This window comes from Oncorhynchus mykiss, chromosome 19 (genome assembly GCF_013265735.2).
Source record: "Oncorhynchus mykiss isolate Arlee chromosome 19, USDA_OmykA_1.1, whole genome shotgun sequence".
NCBI classification, from domain to species: Eukaryota; Metazoa; Chordata; class Actinopteri; order Salmoniformes; family Salmonidae; genus Oncorhynchus; species Oncorhynchus mykiss.
The window spans coordinates 17,175,362-17,188,487 of record NC_048583.1 but is presented as its reverse complement, the minus strand read 5'-3'; the positions used below and the strand labels follow the sequence as shown (position 1 = coordinate 17,188,487).

Genomic DNA, 13,126 nt, shown 5'->3' with positions numbered 1-13,126 from the left:
ACCAATGCATCAACTGAAATGTCATGCATTTTGTTTTGATGCTCACTTTTGACTTACCAACGGAATGGTTTCAAATAACCGACAACAGGCAGTAGAAATGAAAAACACGCTCGTTGACCCTGTGTATCATTTTTGGAATGTGGAATGAATGTACCAGACCCAAACCCTGTTTATCATCACAACGAAACACTTCTTCAGTTTCAGAAAAGACTAAGATAAAAGGTAAGGGGAAGAAATGGTTTATGACATTTTAAAACCGTTTTCTGAGCATCTTTGGAGCCTGGTGGGGAATATGAATGAAACATGTTCTTCTATCCATTCCCTACATTTGACAGTGGTTTAAGCCTCTAACACATTCTTATTGGTCTCATTTAGCGTTATTTTCATGCAGGTTTGCAAAGTCACAGTGACTGGAGGAAAATTCATTGAAATGACCATTTTTCGGGGTAATTGGATTCTTGACAAGAAAAGGAGCTTGTTTTAGATTCCGTTTTACATTAGATACTCGGCGGACATTGTTTTTTTGTGTGTTTTTTTTAACTCGACAATAGCTATTGAACCAAACATGCCATGAATATGAAAATTGTATATTCTGAATCAGGGGTGAATGGAGAACAATCCACGCTTTTTTGTTGTTGATTTTTTTTTTTTATTAAAAAACAATTTCGGATTTCAATCTTCAAATCTCTAAAACAAAGCGTGCCATGATAATCGAACCAACAGCGTAACACCCTGCATCTTGCATCTGAAGCTAAGCAGGGTCTGTCCTGTTCGGCCCCTGGATGGGAGACCAGATGCTACTGGAAGTTGTGTTGGAGGGCCATACTTCCCTCTGGTCTGAGGAGATCTCAATGCCGCAGTGACGGGGACATTGTCCTGCATAGGATGCCGTCTTTTGGGTGGGACATTAAACATCCTATAGCATTTATTGTAAGAGGAGGGGTGTTAACCCGGTGTCATGGCTAAATTCCCAACCTGGCCCCATTCCATCATGGCCACCTAATTATCCCCCTCATTCCAAATCGGCATATATCACTCCTCACCTCTCTAGCTGATGTGTCGTGAGCGTTCTGGCACACAAAAAAAATGTCCCCGTGCCTCACCCAGACGGGCGCTACACATTGATGGTGGTTGAGGTGAGTTTCCCCCTACTGTGTAAAGCGCTGCGAGTACCTCAGTTGGTAGAACAGCACTATATAAATCCAATCAATTATAATCCGATATAAAACACATTGCACCTCGGCGCAGTACCGAACTATATAGTTACTAGAACGCTGACTAAACATCTTGCAACCACCAATAAATCAACATATCCATTCTAATGAATTAACGAGCTAACGAAATGGTGCATGACGTGAGTAACCTACAGAAGAAACTTACGTCAGCTGGAGTGTGCGTTCACCCTATTTGCGAAAACATTTAGGTCAGACTTTTGAAGGTACATTTATTAGAGAGTTTATATATAGCTAATCTGGGGTATCAAAGTGGCGGTTTGCCAAACGGTGTAACCTAGTAGCCAAATCTTGGGTAATAGGGGGAGCAGACGTTGCAAGTCCGGGGCAGTTTTTGCAGTGGGCTTTTGTCAGTGAAGGCGTGGGACGTTTGGGAGAAGGTTGGTAGAACTCCATGTGATTACCCACCTCTCCTCATCATCAGACAGCAACTGCAGTTCCCTCCCCTGACGCGCGTGCAGTCGTTGTGCAGAAGCCAGGAAGACGGTGGAAATACGGCAGGGATGCTCAGAGTGAGCATCTAAGGATCTCCACACCCTCTTTATTTCGCGACAACTTCCATATTTTGCCAGGATAACTTTGCTATTTTGAGAGATCCAAGGCGCTCGGAAAGGTAATCGCATGTCCCGATCGCAAGACACAAGAGATGTTGATGTTGTGGGACGAATTGGGAGCTGTCCCCCCAACAATGGTGCTGAAATCGCTCCTCGCCCGAGAAAGGAAGTGATTTTTGCCGTTGCTTTTGTAGCTGTGTGTGGGTTCAGACAAGGTTATGTGTCCCGAATAAAGGGGAATAATTATTTTTTAAACATGATCGTAGGCCCTATTCATTTCAAATTAGCCATGATTGGGATTATGGTTAGGCTACTTGGGACGTCGTAGGCTACAACTCACCGTGCATATGGGTTTTAAACCATATGACTGACCATTGAAAGTTTGACATTAAACGCGGATTATGGACTCGAGGAATTGATTAGCCTTATATATTTCCCTGATCAAATGAACGCTGTTTTCGGCATTGGGGTGCTATATCGTGTCTGGTAGCCTGTGCTTACATGAGGCTGCTTCTTCCCATTTGATGTACAGTACAGGAAAGCTTGGCCCCATGCAATGTACTAGGCTACGTTATACCAACGTTGGGGCGGTTATTTACGACACCAGTGCCGTCAATTTATAGCCTTTTTTTTTACAAAATATGCCCCAAGAAAACCGCTCTAAATTGACCTCCCCGTCAGAATAAATTCATAAAATAGAGTGGGCTATACATTTGAGGTTAGCACTACCCGGAGGAGGTGTAGCCGACAACGCATCTTGTTTGTAAATCACACCATTCAATTTGCTAACTAAAAGGAGGGAGCAGAGACACACGGTCATTGATGGAGAAAGTGAGTTATGGGCCAATATAACCACTGAACCTCTACTGTCTCAATTTCTAAGGTTTCCTTCTCCTGGCACCTGGGAAGCATCTGTCCTGTCTGAGGTGAAACTGTGAATCTGAGGGGAGGCAAGACTTAAAGCATCACCATGAATTTTGTAATGAAGGCAGCTATGGGAGGTAAGTTGATTAACGCGTTGCACCATTACCAGGGTCGTGTCGGACACTCAAATGGCAATGCAGCATATACTGTACACGGGATGGGAAAATACATTACGTGTGCCATTCTTTCAACTCTATGAATTATTTCTAAGTTAATGAATAGGTATATATATATATAGTTATACGCTATAGCCATAACATGTATTTTTTTTTAGACTAACGTTGTCCCTTTATCGTTATGGACCAAACTGATGTAGACTATATTAGAAAAAGAAAAAAGGTCAAACTTGATAAGTGAACACGTAGTCTTGACAAATATAATGCTGTACACCTGTGGTACTTTTTTCATCATATTTGCTGGGGTCTTCTGCATTGTTGGGGTCTTCTGCTGCACTGGCTGAGCAGCCTATAGAGATTGTGTGTGGGAGTCGAGATTGCGAGAGGTAGCCTACATTTCTCATTGAAATGCAGGACCAACCACCAACTCTCTGCATCGCCCCGTGCTCTCTCCCGTCTCCATGATAAGAATCCCGAAACAAACAGTAGCATTGCCCCTTTCCCACATACCAGCATTTAAAAGTGTTTGATTGCAGATGCACACAGCTACACTCTAATTCTACTTCACACTCATATAATCTAGCCTGTTATCTGTGAATATCAACCAAATGTTTTTGTATCAATTGAACTAATTTAGGGTTCACTAAATACATTTTTCCCTTACAGTTAACTTTGAGATACTTGTCACAAATATAATGTTGATTGTCAGCCAACACATTTAAGCAGATAACTTTCATTCATTGGTCCGCGGTAGTCCACTTAAAACAACAGAGCCTGAATGCAGAGGTACAGGTACAACAGACACATCAAGGAATTAAATACGGCAGTCAATAAATGATAATTTTAAAAAAACTTGATGAACATAACATAATTAATTATTATCATGTTTTAAATATATATATATATATATATATATATATATATATATATATATATATATAGATAGATAGATATCACACATTTATCCAGAAATCTCATCTCTGATTTCCATGTATCTGAACTCTTATACATACATCCCTGCATGATGTCTGTCACCTGACCGATGAAAAACAATTCCACACGGACAATCAAGCTCCAGGTAGCTGGTGACAGAGGCCAGAATCCACCACACTCACTGACTGCTCCATCACCCAAATGTGCTTCCCAAATGGCACCCTATTCTCTACGCATAGTGTACTACTTTTGACCAGGACCATATGGTAATAGGCAATCATTTCAGACGCATCTCCAGTCTATTGCTGCTTGCAGTGTGCACTTGCACCCTTCCTGTCATGGATTGATGTGCTTTGGCTGGAGGGAGTTTCCAGCATTGTAAAATCCATGGCGGGACGCATGAGTGGAAAGGTGGGAAAATCGGGATGCAGGCTATGTAGCCTTTTTCAGTGGAATGGTTAGGTGATGTCATCTTTTGGCTCAGGGCCTGATTTGATTGGGGTGCGGAGGGGGGGCACGAAGAAGTGCAGAAGGAGATTATTGACCAGCCTCTTCAGATTGCTGTTATGGCATATGACTCGTACACATGTTAGTACAACTCTCCTCCGTGTTACACTCCTCTTCCGATTGCCTGGGACCGTATTTACAATGCGTCAGAAACGCTGATCGATCTAGGATCAGTTTGGCTTTTGAAATCATAATGGATAAGGGGGCGGATCTGATCGTAGATCAGCACTCCTAGATCAGCACACACTCCACTGAGACATTTTGTGAATAGAGGCCGTGAATGCCGAAACTGGATGTGCAAGCTATTTTATGATAGCAGACATAGCTCAAGATTCACCTGAGGAGGATCTGAACTTGAGCAAGACCAGTGTCAGACCAAGACCTAGTCCTTCAAATGAACCCCACAACACGCCACCACATAGTGGAGCCTAATGGGAAACATTGGAATGGAAGGGAAAAAAAGAACATCCACGCACAGGACTATGAAAGACTAACAGCCAATCGGAAAACAACCTCCTTTCCTCTAGCTAGCCTATTTCCCTTTGGCGTCTGCCGTTCTGAAGGGACCAGATCTGATAGTTGTAAGATCCAGTATAACGGTAGAGCTTCGGTCCACCTAGACTTCAATTGAGCCTAGGGGAGAATCAGCCATATTTCTCACCTCCAAGAAAAGCTACAGTTTTATTGAGCCTGCAGGGAATCTATCCTGCTTGTGAAGGGTACTGTACTGCCGAGGGGCAACTATTTCTCTTTCCTCAACAGAAAATAGAATGGAGGCATCTTCAGATGCTCTTCTAGCTCGATAATTGACTGAAAGTCAAAGCTAATCTCATTATTCGAAAGCACTTAGATGAGATTGTATCAGCGAGAGGGTGCACTAAACTGCTTCCTGTATCTCCCAGACTCCCTCCCTCTGTACTGCAAAGCTAATCATTTTCCTTAGTGAGTGTGTGACCTTGAGTTCCTTCAGTGCACAGCCCAGAATCTATAAATAAGGAATTCTACCCCACCAATGTCAAAAACGGTAGAGACAGTAGAACTGTAAGTAGAACTCTTCGTCATCCCGAGGAGTGGGATGGCGGAGAGGAGGAGGACGACAAAGAGGAGGAGGGGGAGGAGGGCGAGCAAGACGGTTTATGAGATGATGCATAGTTACACAGTTTCATATAAAAGGGCCCTCTTTAATCCTTAATCTAATGTGCCCCACGACGGCATGAAACACTCCTTCCTCTTCAAAGCACATGGCGTGCAATGAAACAGAAAACACACACTGCAGTCATCATCAGAACACGCCACCAAGAACCAGCTGTGGCTATTTATAACTATTGCCCATATCAACTCACAATACAAACTCAGAGAGAGAGACAGACAGAGAGAGAGAGAGGTGGGGGGTTGATGATGCTGCCTATTACTAAGCACAGCTGTTTTTGAAACTGCTGAAACTAACCTGGACTGGATGTAGCCTGGTTAAACCAGACTGAACACTCTGCTGAGTGTGCTCCCCAGTGATTGTATGGTGTTCAGTTTGGTGGCACCATGCTATATAACCTGGATTCTATCTGATCAGGGAGAGAATGTAGATTTGCAGTCAGCTCTATAAGCCCTGACCCACCGACCGGCTACAGGAGCAGCAGTCTCCCTTTTCTCTCTCTATCTCTCTTGCTCTCCGTTTTGCTGCAGTTCTTTTTTATGCTGATGAGCAAGAAAAAGAAAAAAAACAGACTAGCAGCTCACTCCAGGGGGCACAACAGTCTCCTGGAATTCCCTCTTTCTTTCTCTCTCTCTCTCTCTCTCCCCCTCCCTCTCTCGCATGACCAAGCATGCAGTCGTGAGGCACTGTCGGGCAATTCCTCGGACTGTAACAGTTCTGCTCATTTGGCAGAATGCTTGCGACTGTGACATAACATTTTTCCTGACATTCAGCATTTCTCTGCATTGAAACGTGCGAGTGAAACTTGTGTTACGAATGGATGGCTCCACATGAGAACACGATTTAGTTTCTCGTTGTGTGAGGATCGCCGAAAACAGTTCATCTCGTTGCATATTCTGTACTGGGGAAAAAAAATGACAAGAGTGCTCCCTCGTCCTTGTCCCAGTGATCTAAAAAAAAAAACTCAAATGTGACTACTTCACTGATTGTAAGGCGCTGGATGTCGATTGAAAGTTGCTCTGGATAATGTGTCTGTGACTAAAAATGTATGTAAATGCGGTCTGTTTGGGCCTACCGTACAATATGACAGTCTATGTTAAAAGTAAGTAAGCTTGTCTGACAGTTGCCAATGGCTGTGTCCGAGATCATCAAATCCATGATGCGTTGTGGGTAAATGGTGACTGACTGACTGATCTACAAGTAATAATGAGTAGTTATTTCTGGTGCAAGGTGATTTGTAGATCAGTCAGGTCGGCAGTCGCCTGCACTGTCGGCTGCAATGTCGAACAAGCCCTTTGTCTTTGTGTTACCCAGGAGGGCCACCTGATGTGGGCAAGATGATGGGAGGAGACAAGGAAGAGCCCGACCCCGATGCAGAGAAGAAAGAGGAAGAAAGACAAGAGGCTCTGAGGCAGCAGGAGGAGGAGAGGAAAGATAAATATGCAAAGATGGAAGTGGAGAGGGAATCAATGCGACAAGGCATCAGAGACAAGGTAAACTAAATAATAAATGTGACGTTGAACAGTTATACACACTGCCTTTCTATCAGCTGGCAATTTTAGTTCATGTTGGGCCCTGAGTTCTGTCTTTACCTCTTGATCTGAGCTGGAAAAACTCCCGGGCCCTAGTTATTACTAAAAATAAACCATTTCTTTTGGTGAGAAGTAGGCAGATCTGAAGCCGAAAGAGAAAGGAAATTCACAAGGCCTACTTCACCCCTACTCTATCAAGATGTTCCAACACACAGCTTTGACCTAGTAAAGTAGCTATGTTGGCTTATTGTACTTGTAAGGCAAGTTGCTTAGGATTCTAACCTTTTCAAACAGCCTAAATACACTAACAAAATAAAAATTTTAATTACTGTACAGGAAGTGAAAATGAGTTTGGTCCGACGGTATAGAGCTGCTAGCTATCCTGTTACCACACTGGCAGAGGCCCCAGTGAGAGCAGGGGTCAGCTAATAGAGCTGCAGTCGAGGCCACTGTTCACTCGCTTGACAGTACTCGCTTGACAGCAACAAAACAATTTCCCCCTTTTCATGGCATGGCCCCCCATTTTTTGGAAGTTTAGCGCAGAAACTATTGTAAAACGATGTTTACTCATATCTGGCTACTGGAAGGACTACATTTCCCATGTTACAACGTGTTTAAAGCGGTGCTCCTCTTCAGCTGCCTGATGCACTGCTGCTGCATGGTTGCTAGTGGAGGTTGCTATGTAACCACTAGCCACCACAGTGCAGGAAGATAACTGCTAGGGAATAGAGACTCTGAAAAGCAGAATGGCAGAGGCAGCCAAAGACAGGATGACCTCTGCCTTCCAGCCCGCCTTTCCCTCATCCTCAAGGTTGCTCTCTCTCCTGAATTCTCTCAACGGACTATGATATCAAGGTTGATGTCAGCTTGGTAGCACTGGCCTACACTCTTAGAAAAATGGTTCCAAAAGGGTTCTTTGGTTGTCCCCATTGGGGCGGCAGGTAGCCTAGTGGTTAGAGTGTTGGGCCAGTAACCGAAAGGTTGGTAGAGTGAATCCCTGAGCTGACAAGGTAAAAATATGTCGTTCTGCCCCTGAACAAGGCAGTTAACCCACTGTTCCTAGGCCGTCATTGTAAATAAGAATCTGTTCATAACTAGTTAAATAAAAGGTTACATTTAGTTTTGTTAAATAGGAGAACCTTTTTTGGTTCCACGTAGAACTATTTTGGGTTCCATGTAGAACCATCTGTGGAAAGGGCTCTACATGGAACTCAAAAGGTTTCTATCTAGAACCTAAAGCGTTCTACCTGAAACCAAAACGGTTTCTTTAAAATGTTCTCCCATGGGGACAGCCGAAAAACCCTTTAAGGTTCTAGACTTTCTAGACTTTTTTTCTAACAGTGTAGTAAAACACAAATAAAGACATATTTATAAGAGACTAGTAGAAGCAGAGAAGAGTTGTAACAGCTTTGTTTTTGGAAGGAATAAAAAAACAAAACCGTTTTTTGACAGATCCTAAAAATAACCCAAAAAAGCACAAAGGCGCTAGTAACAGCTGTGCACAATATGTCAGAGGAAGAAGAGTTGGGTTTCTGTTCTGAGAGATAAATTAATTAGCACAGATTTGTGTTTTCACTCTCTCTGTCACACACACACACCACACATGCACAAAACTCTCTCTTACTTCTAACAGAGTGGGTGACATCACATCTCCAGGTTTCTGTTATTTAAGTTAGAAACTAGATTTTTGTAACATGCTGTTACGTAGGTCTACTGTACAACAATGGCTCACACTACATTTGGTATTGAATCCTGTCCCAATTTCCTGTAATATATAGCCCTGGAATAGCCCTTACCCAAGGTTCCTCAGGGTGTGCAGTTTTATGCAATAGTACACCTAAATCAAATAAGTCAAGGTCCTTAGTCTGGACCTTGACTAGCTGAATTGGGTGTGTTACTGCAAGGTTGGAACGAAAACCTGCACTTCCCTCCCAGTAGTTCATTCAAAAACGTTCAGCGGATTTGCAGAATATGTCCAAAAACAACATTCTTCTTGTACAGCAAGAGGGCGAGTTTTAATACATCTTTTCCATTTTTAGTTATTTTTTTCTTTCTCCACAAGATGACATGCCATGCATTCTCCTAGCACAGTGAGAGCACAAATAATGTTATTTTGGTCTAACCCCAGAGGCCTGTTCCAGTCAGTGATTTTGATTGAATTACAGCTAACGTGCAATCAGCATCGAGGTCACAGACCCCAGTAATGTGCAGCAGCATTACAGCATTAGAACAGAATGGGTGTGTTTGAGCGGTAAGCCTCACGAAGCCGAACTAGAGACAAAAGTTGGAGAGGGAAGTCGGGGGAGGTGCATCTGCAACAGCCCGAAGGTCGGACACTGTAGTGGGTTTCCCGACCCCAAGGCACAGATCAACATTGCAGTGTCAACATTGTTATTTTTTAAAATTCTGTATAAATATCAAAATAAACTTTTCTATACCCCCATAATCACCCACTCACAAACCGAAAACATAACGTTTGTACAACTAATTGGTTAGAGAGAGAGGTCTCAAATGTCACTTTCATTTGTATCCCCTGTAGCTTTAGAATCCTGGCAACGTTTGTTCCCTTTTCAGTCAAATTTTTGTCCACGTTCACAAGGGTCAGATAAAAACAAACAAACAAACAAACAAAGTGACAAATAGTTTCTCCCACAATGCAGGTGATGGCTGCACTGTGCAATTGGTGAGAAGGCGACTTCATAAGAAACTGCATGACCTTTGATCAGTAGCAGTGGGTGGGTGAAATCACTGAGGAAGCCAAGCCAAGTCGGTAAAAAACACACACATTACAACAGATGTTGTGATAAGTGTGTTGTTTGCTCTATAACCCATTCGATCATACACCACCGTGATATACAATAAGGCTGTGACATCAAAAATACAGGTTACAAGGTGGCGGAATAAATTCAACTACACAAACGTTTGTTTCATCAAAAAAACAGAAGGCAACATCTGTCCGGTGAAGTCCACAAAGCAAATATAAAATCTATATATATTATATACAAACAGTTATCACCTGCAGCATGGTCAAGCAAGTTCATGTTTGACGGTTTACTAAAACAACTACTGATTTAGAACCACAGCACAAAGACAAAAAGGAGCACCGCTTTTCCAGCACCATTTCAACATCATGTGGCTGTCCATGGCACTGATTTCTGGGTGTGTGTTTGTGTGTGCGTGCACAAGTAAAACACTTTTTTTTTTTTAAATTACTCACCCTACTTGTAGACTAGTTGAACACAAATGCCATCCTCCTCCCTTTCATGTTGGGAAAACAGTCTGTGGCTCTATCGTGCAAGGCACTTTTCGTTTTTTGTTGTTCCTTACATGGGCAACAACGAACCAGCTAAGATAGCTAGCTAGTTAACGGGCTCCTTCTAGGCGACATCTAGGATACATATTGAACTTCAATCGTCTCAGGCCAGTGGTACAACATATTAATTTAGGGTTAGATCTGAATCGCCTTCATCATTCTTTGTACAGGCCAATGACTAAGTAAAAACTATAATTCAAAATCCCCATTTCCATCCATGGCTTAGGAAAAGGCCGATTTAGCAAGCTAGCCACTGCAGGACGTCAACACAAGCAGACCAAAAACAGAGACGTTTTTCTGAAAATTATGTTTTTTGATTGGTCTGAAGACAAATCCAAACTGGCCTCCCTTGCGGGGTGTTTTGCTGCACCAGGACAATCCACAGTTGAGCGCAGCTCAATAATGATTGGCTAAATACTTTATAATTGTTTTATCAAGGGTGGCCAAATGCTTGCTGGCATCAATCATTCAAATGCTACGGCGACAAAATGTTATACTCTTTTGGTCCAGACAGTATCAGATACATGGAATACACACACTGAGACAGAGGGGCTCTGTTTCCCTCACTCGTTGATTTCTCCGATGAGATTCAGCAACTTGCGAATTGACAGAAAATTATGAAAACACAGAGAGAGACAAAAGACAAATTATTTTATAATTGTATTTTTTTTTTTATTGGTCAAATATTTGGGTACGCCTGGCTTCCCTTGGCATCCATGAATACATGCCACTGCCTTTGATCACATGAGGTTTGTAAAGGCCATGCAATCGACATCTAGTCGCAAGTCAGTCAATTTTCATAACCATAATGCAACACACTTTGAAAGGCAGTGACCAACGACGACGTAACAAAAGTTATGCGCTCGAACGGGCCCAATGTTTATGTTGCCAAATTATTGTTAATGCCGTTATGAAGTACATCATTCTAATATAACTCCACCCCACTATATTTCCTGACCTAATACTTAAATGTTTTGTTATTCTTTACATTATTATTGCATTAAAAGAGGGAGACCATTCCTGTATCACTCCCCACCTCCCTCCAAACCATGTGGCGTTCATAAGAAGCGTATTTTCTGAGACAATGTTATTATAACGCTGTTACTTTTACTATCCGTTTTCTCCAGAGGGCAGTCTGACACAATGATAGTCATCTCTATTATAAAGCTTTCATCATGTTTTTCCAGTACGGAATTAAGAAGAGGGAGGAGGCTGAGGCTGAGGCCCAGGCTGCTATGGAGCAGTCTGCAGAGGGCAGTCTGACCCGCCCTAAGTCGTCCGTGCCCAAGGGCTGCGGAGACGACGACGACGAAGAGGAAAGCATCATGGACACGGTCATGAAATACCTCCCTGGTCCTCTCCAAGACATGCTGAAGAAGTAGCCGAGCAAAAACGTTTGTTGGAGTTACATTAGGTTGTTAAGGTATCCTTCTTGGTGAGAGTTTTAGATTACTTTTCTGCCCCCCTGCAGCAGAGAGTTAGCAACGGAAATTACAATTTAAAAAAACATTCCTCGCTTCACCTGTTTTAGGTTGGTTGGAAAAAATGAAATAATCATACGTCTTTCTAAAAACAAAAACATCAGAGAATAACACTATAAGCCATATTTTATCTTTAAAGGAAATTTGAAGAATCATATCATGATGTTAGAGTAATGTTTGGTTTTGTCTATGAGGTTTATGTGAAAATGTTTGCACACGTACGTACGTATATATGTCCATATACTGTGTCGTCATGTCTAGCTCGGCTATGGCCCGTTGTAGCCATAGGTCTAAACTACATTTTATATTCCAATTCTGTGTACCTTGCGTCTTTGCATGCCATTTGTCAAGTCAAGTTGTGAATATGTACAATATCCCTTTTTCCTCTCGTAGTCACGCAAAACTATATGGCAATAACTCTGATTTTGAATGTCGTTATATTATCATAAGGTATAATGTAATAATGGTTATAAAATGTACGCATTCAGGAATTTCATTTACATTTTTTGGGGACGGGGAGGATGACCAGGGTGTATCAGTACTACTTAAAACGTTATGCTTCGACATTAAACCGGAATTCAACAACAACGCTATCAGGATTTGCTATATATATATATATTTAAAAATAAGTTATTTAATCATGATTTCTAAAGCTATTACAAAATCTGTGTTGACTGGAGGGCTAGCTTTTCCATCACCTGAATAAAAAGGGAAATCTGTTTTCCCACTGAACTGCCAGAAGGTTGGTCAAAGTCATAATTAGCTAAGAACAGTTTAAGAATGAAGAGGGTAATAATGCTTGATAATTCTGTTGTACTTGGTTGTGGGTTGGTTGTAAGAATGTAGTGTTGGTAATCAGAATGGAATGCTATCAGCAATAAAAGGGCCGTCATGTATGTTCTGCTTGAGAATTAATAAAACTGGTTCACAGACACAAAGGTTGTATTTTTTTCCAATGCTGTGGTAGGTATGTCTTGTTCTTTAGGGAGATTAAATTTGAGAAGGATAGGTTATTGTACAATAGGATAGGTTATTGTACAATAGGATAGGTTATTGTACAATAGGATAGGTTATTGTACAATAGGACAGGTTATTGTACAATAAATATTAACATAGAACGCAACTTAAAAAGTGAGCAATATTTGGGTACTCTTAGCAGGAAATATCCAGTCAGCCACCAATCCCAACAGACCAAAGCATCTTATTTTGGCAGCATTGGTTGGTCCCATCATGTCTCATTGGGGGGTCTGGCTGGTGGGAATTATGTAGTTCTCTCAACTTTCCCCAAGAGGACGTGTCATACGGTTTGGTGCATCGGCCTAGAAGCGTAAAAACGGTACAAATAAACACAGTGCACAATACTTTCAAACCTGATTTATCCATG

The 13,126-nt window shown here is 42.1% G+C and overlaps 1 protein-coding gene across 1 annotated transcript; it reads left to right on the top strand.

The window, feature by feature from the left end:
• Window positions 1–1,348: 1,348 nt before the first annotated feature.
• Window positions 1,349–12,680, top strand: LOC110497421 (complexin-1). The gene is made up of 4 exons (XM_021573521.2): window positions 1,349–1,845; window positions 2,670–2,787; window positions 6,731–6,909; window positions 11,449–12,680. Exons 2-4 carry the CDS (start codon window positions 2,757–2,759, stop codon window positions 11,641–11,643), a joined length of 405 nt encoding a protein of 134 aa, XP_021429196.1. The 5' UTR covers window positions 1,349–1,845; window positions 2,670–2,756; the 3' UTR covers window positions 11,644–12,680.
• Window positions 12,681–13,126: the final 446 nt, after the last annotated feature.

Bases quoted from the DNA above. Each gene is read 5' to 3' on its own strand.
- LOC110497421 (XM_021573521.2), top strand. From the start codon at position 2,757: ATGAATTTTGTAATGAAGGCAGCTATGGGAG. The intron at 2,788-6,730 runs GTAAGTTGATTA...TGTGTTACCCAG, and splicing joins AATGAAGGCAGCTATGGGAG to GAGGGCCACCTGATGTGGGC. The intron at 6,910-11,448 runs GTAAACTAAATA...ATGTTTTTCCAG, and splicing joins GACAAGGCATCAGAGACAAG to TACGGAATTAAGAAGAGGGA.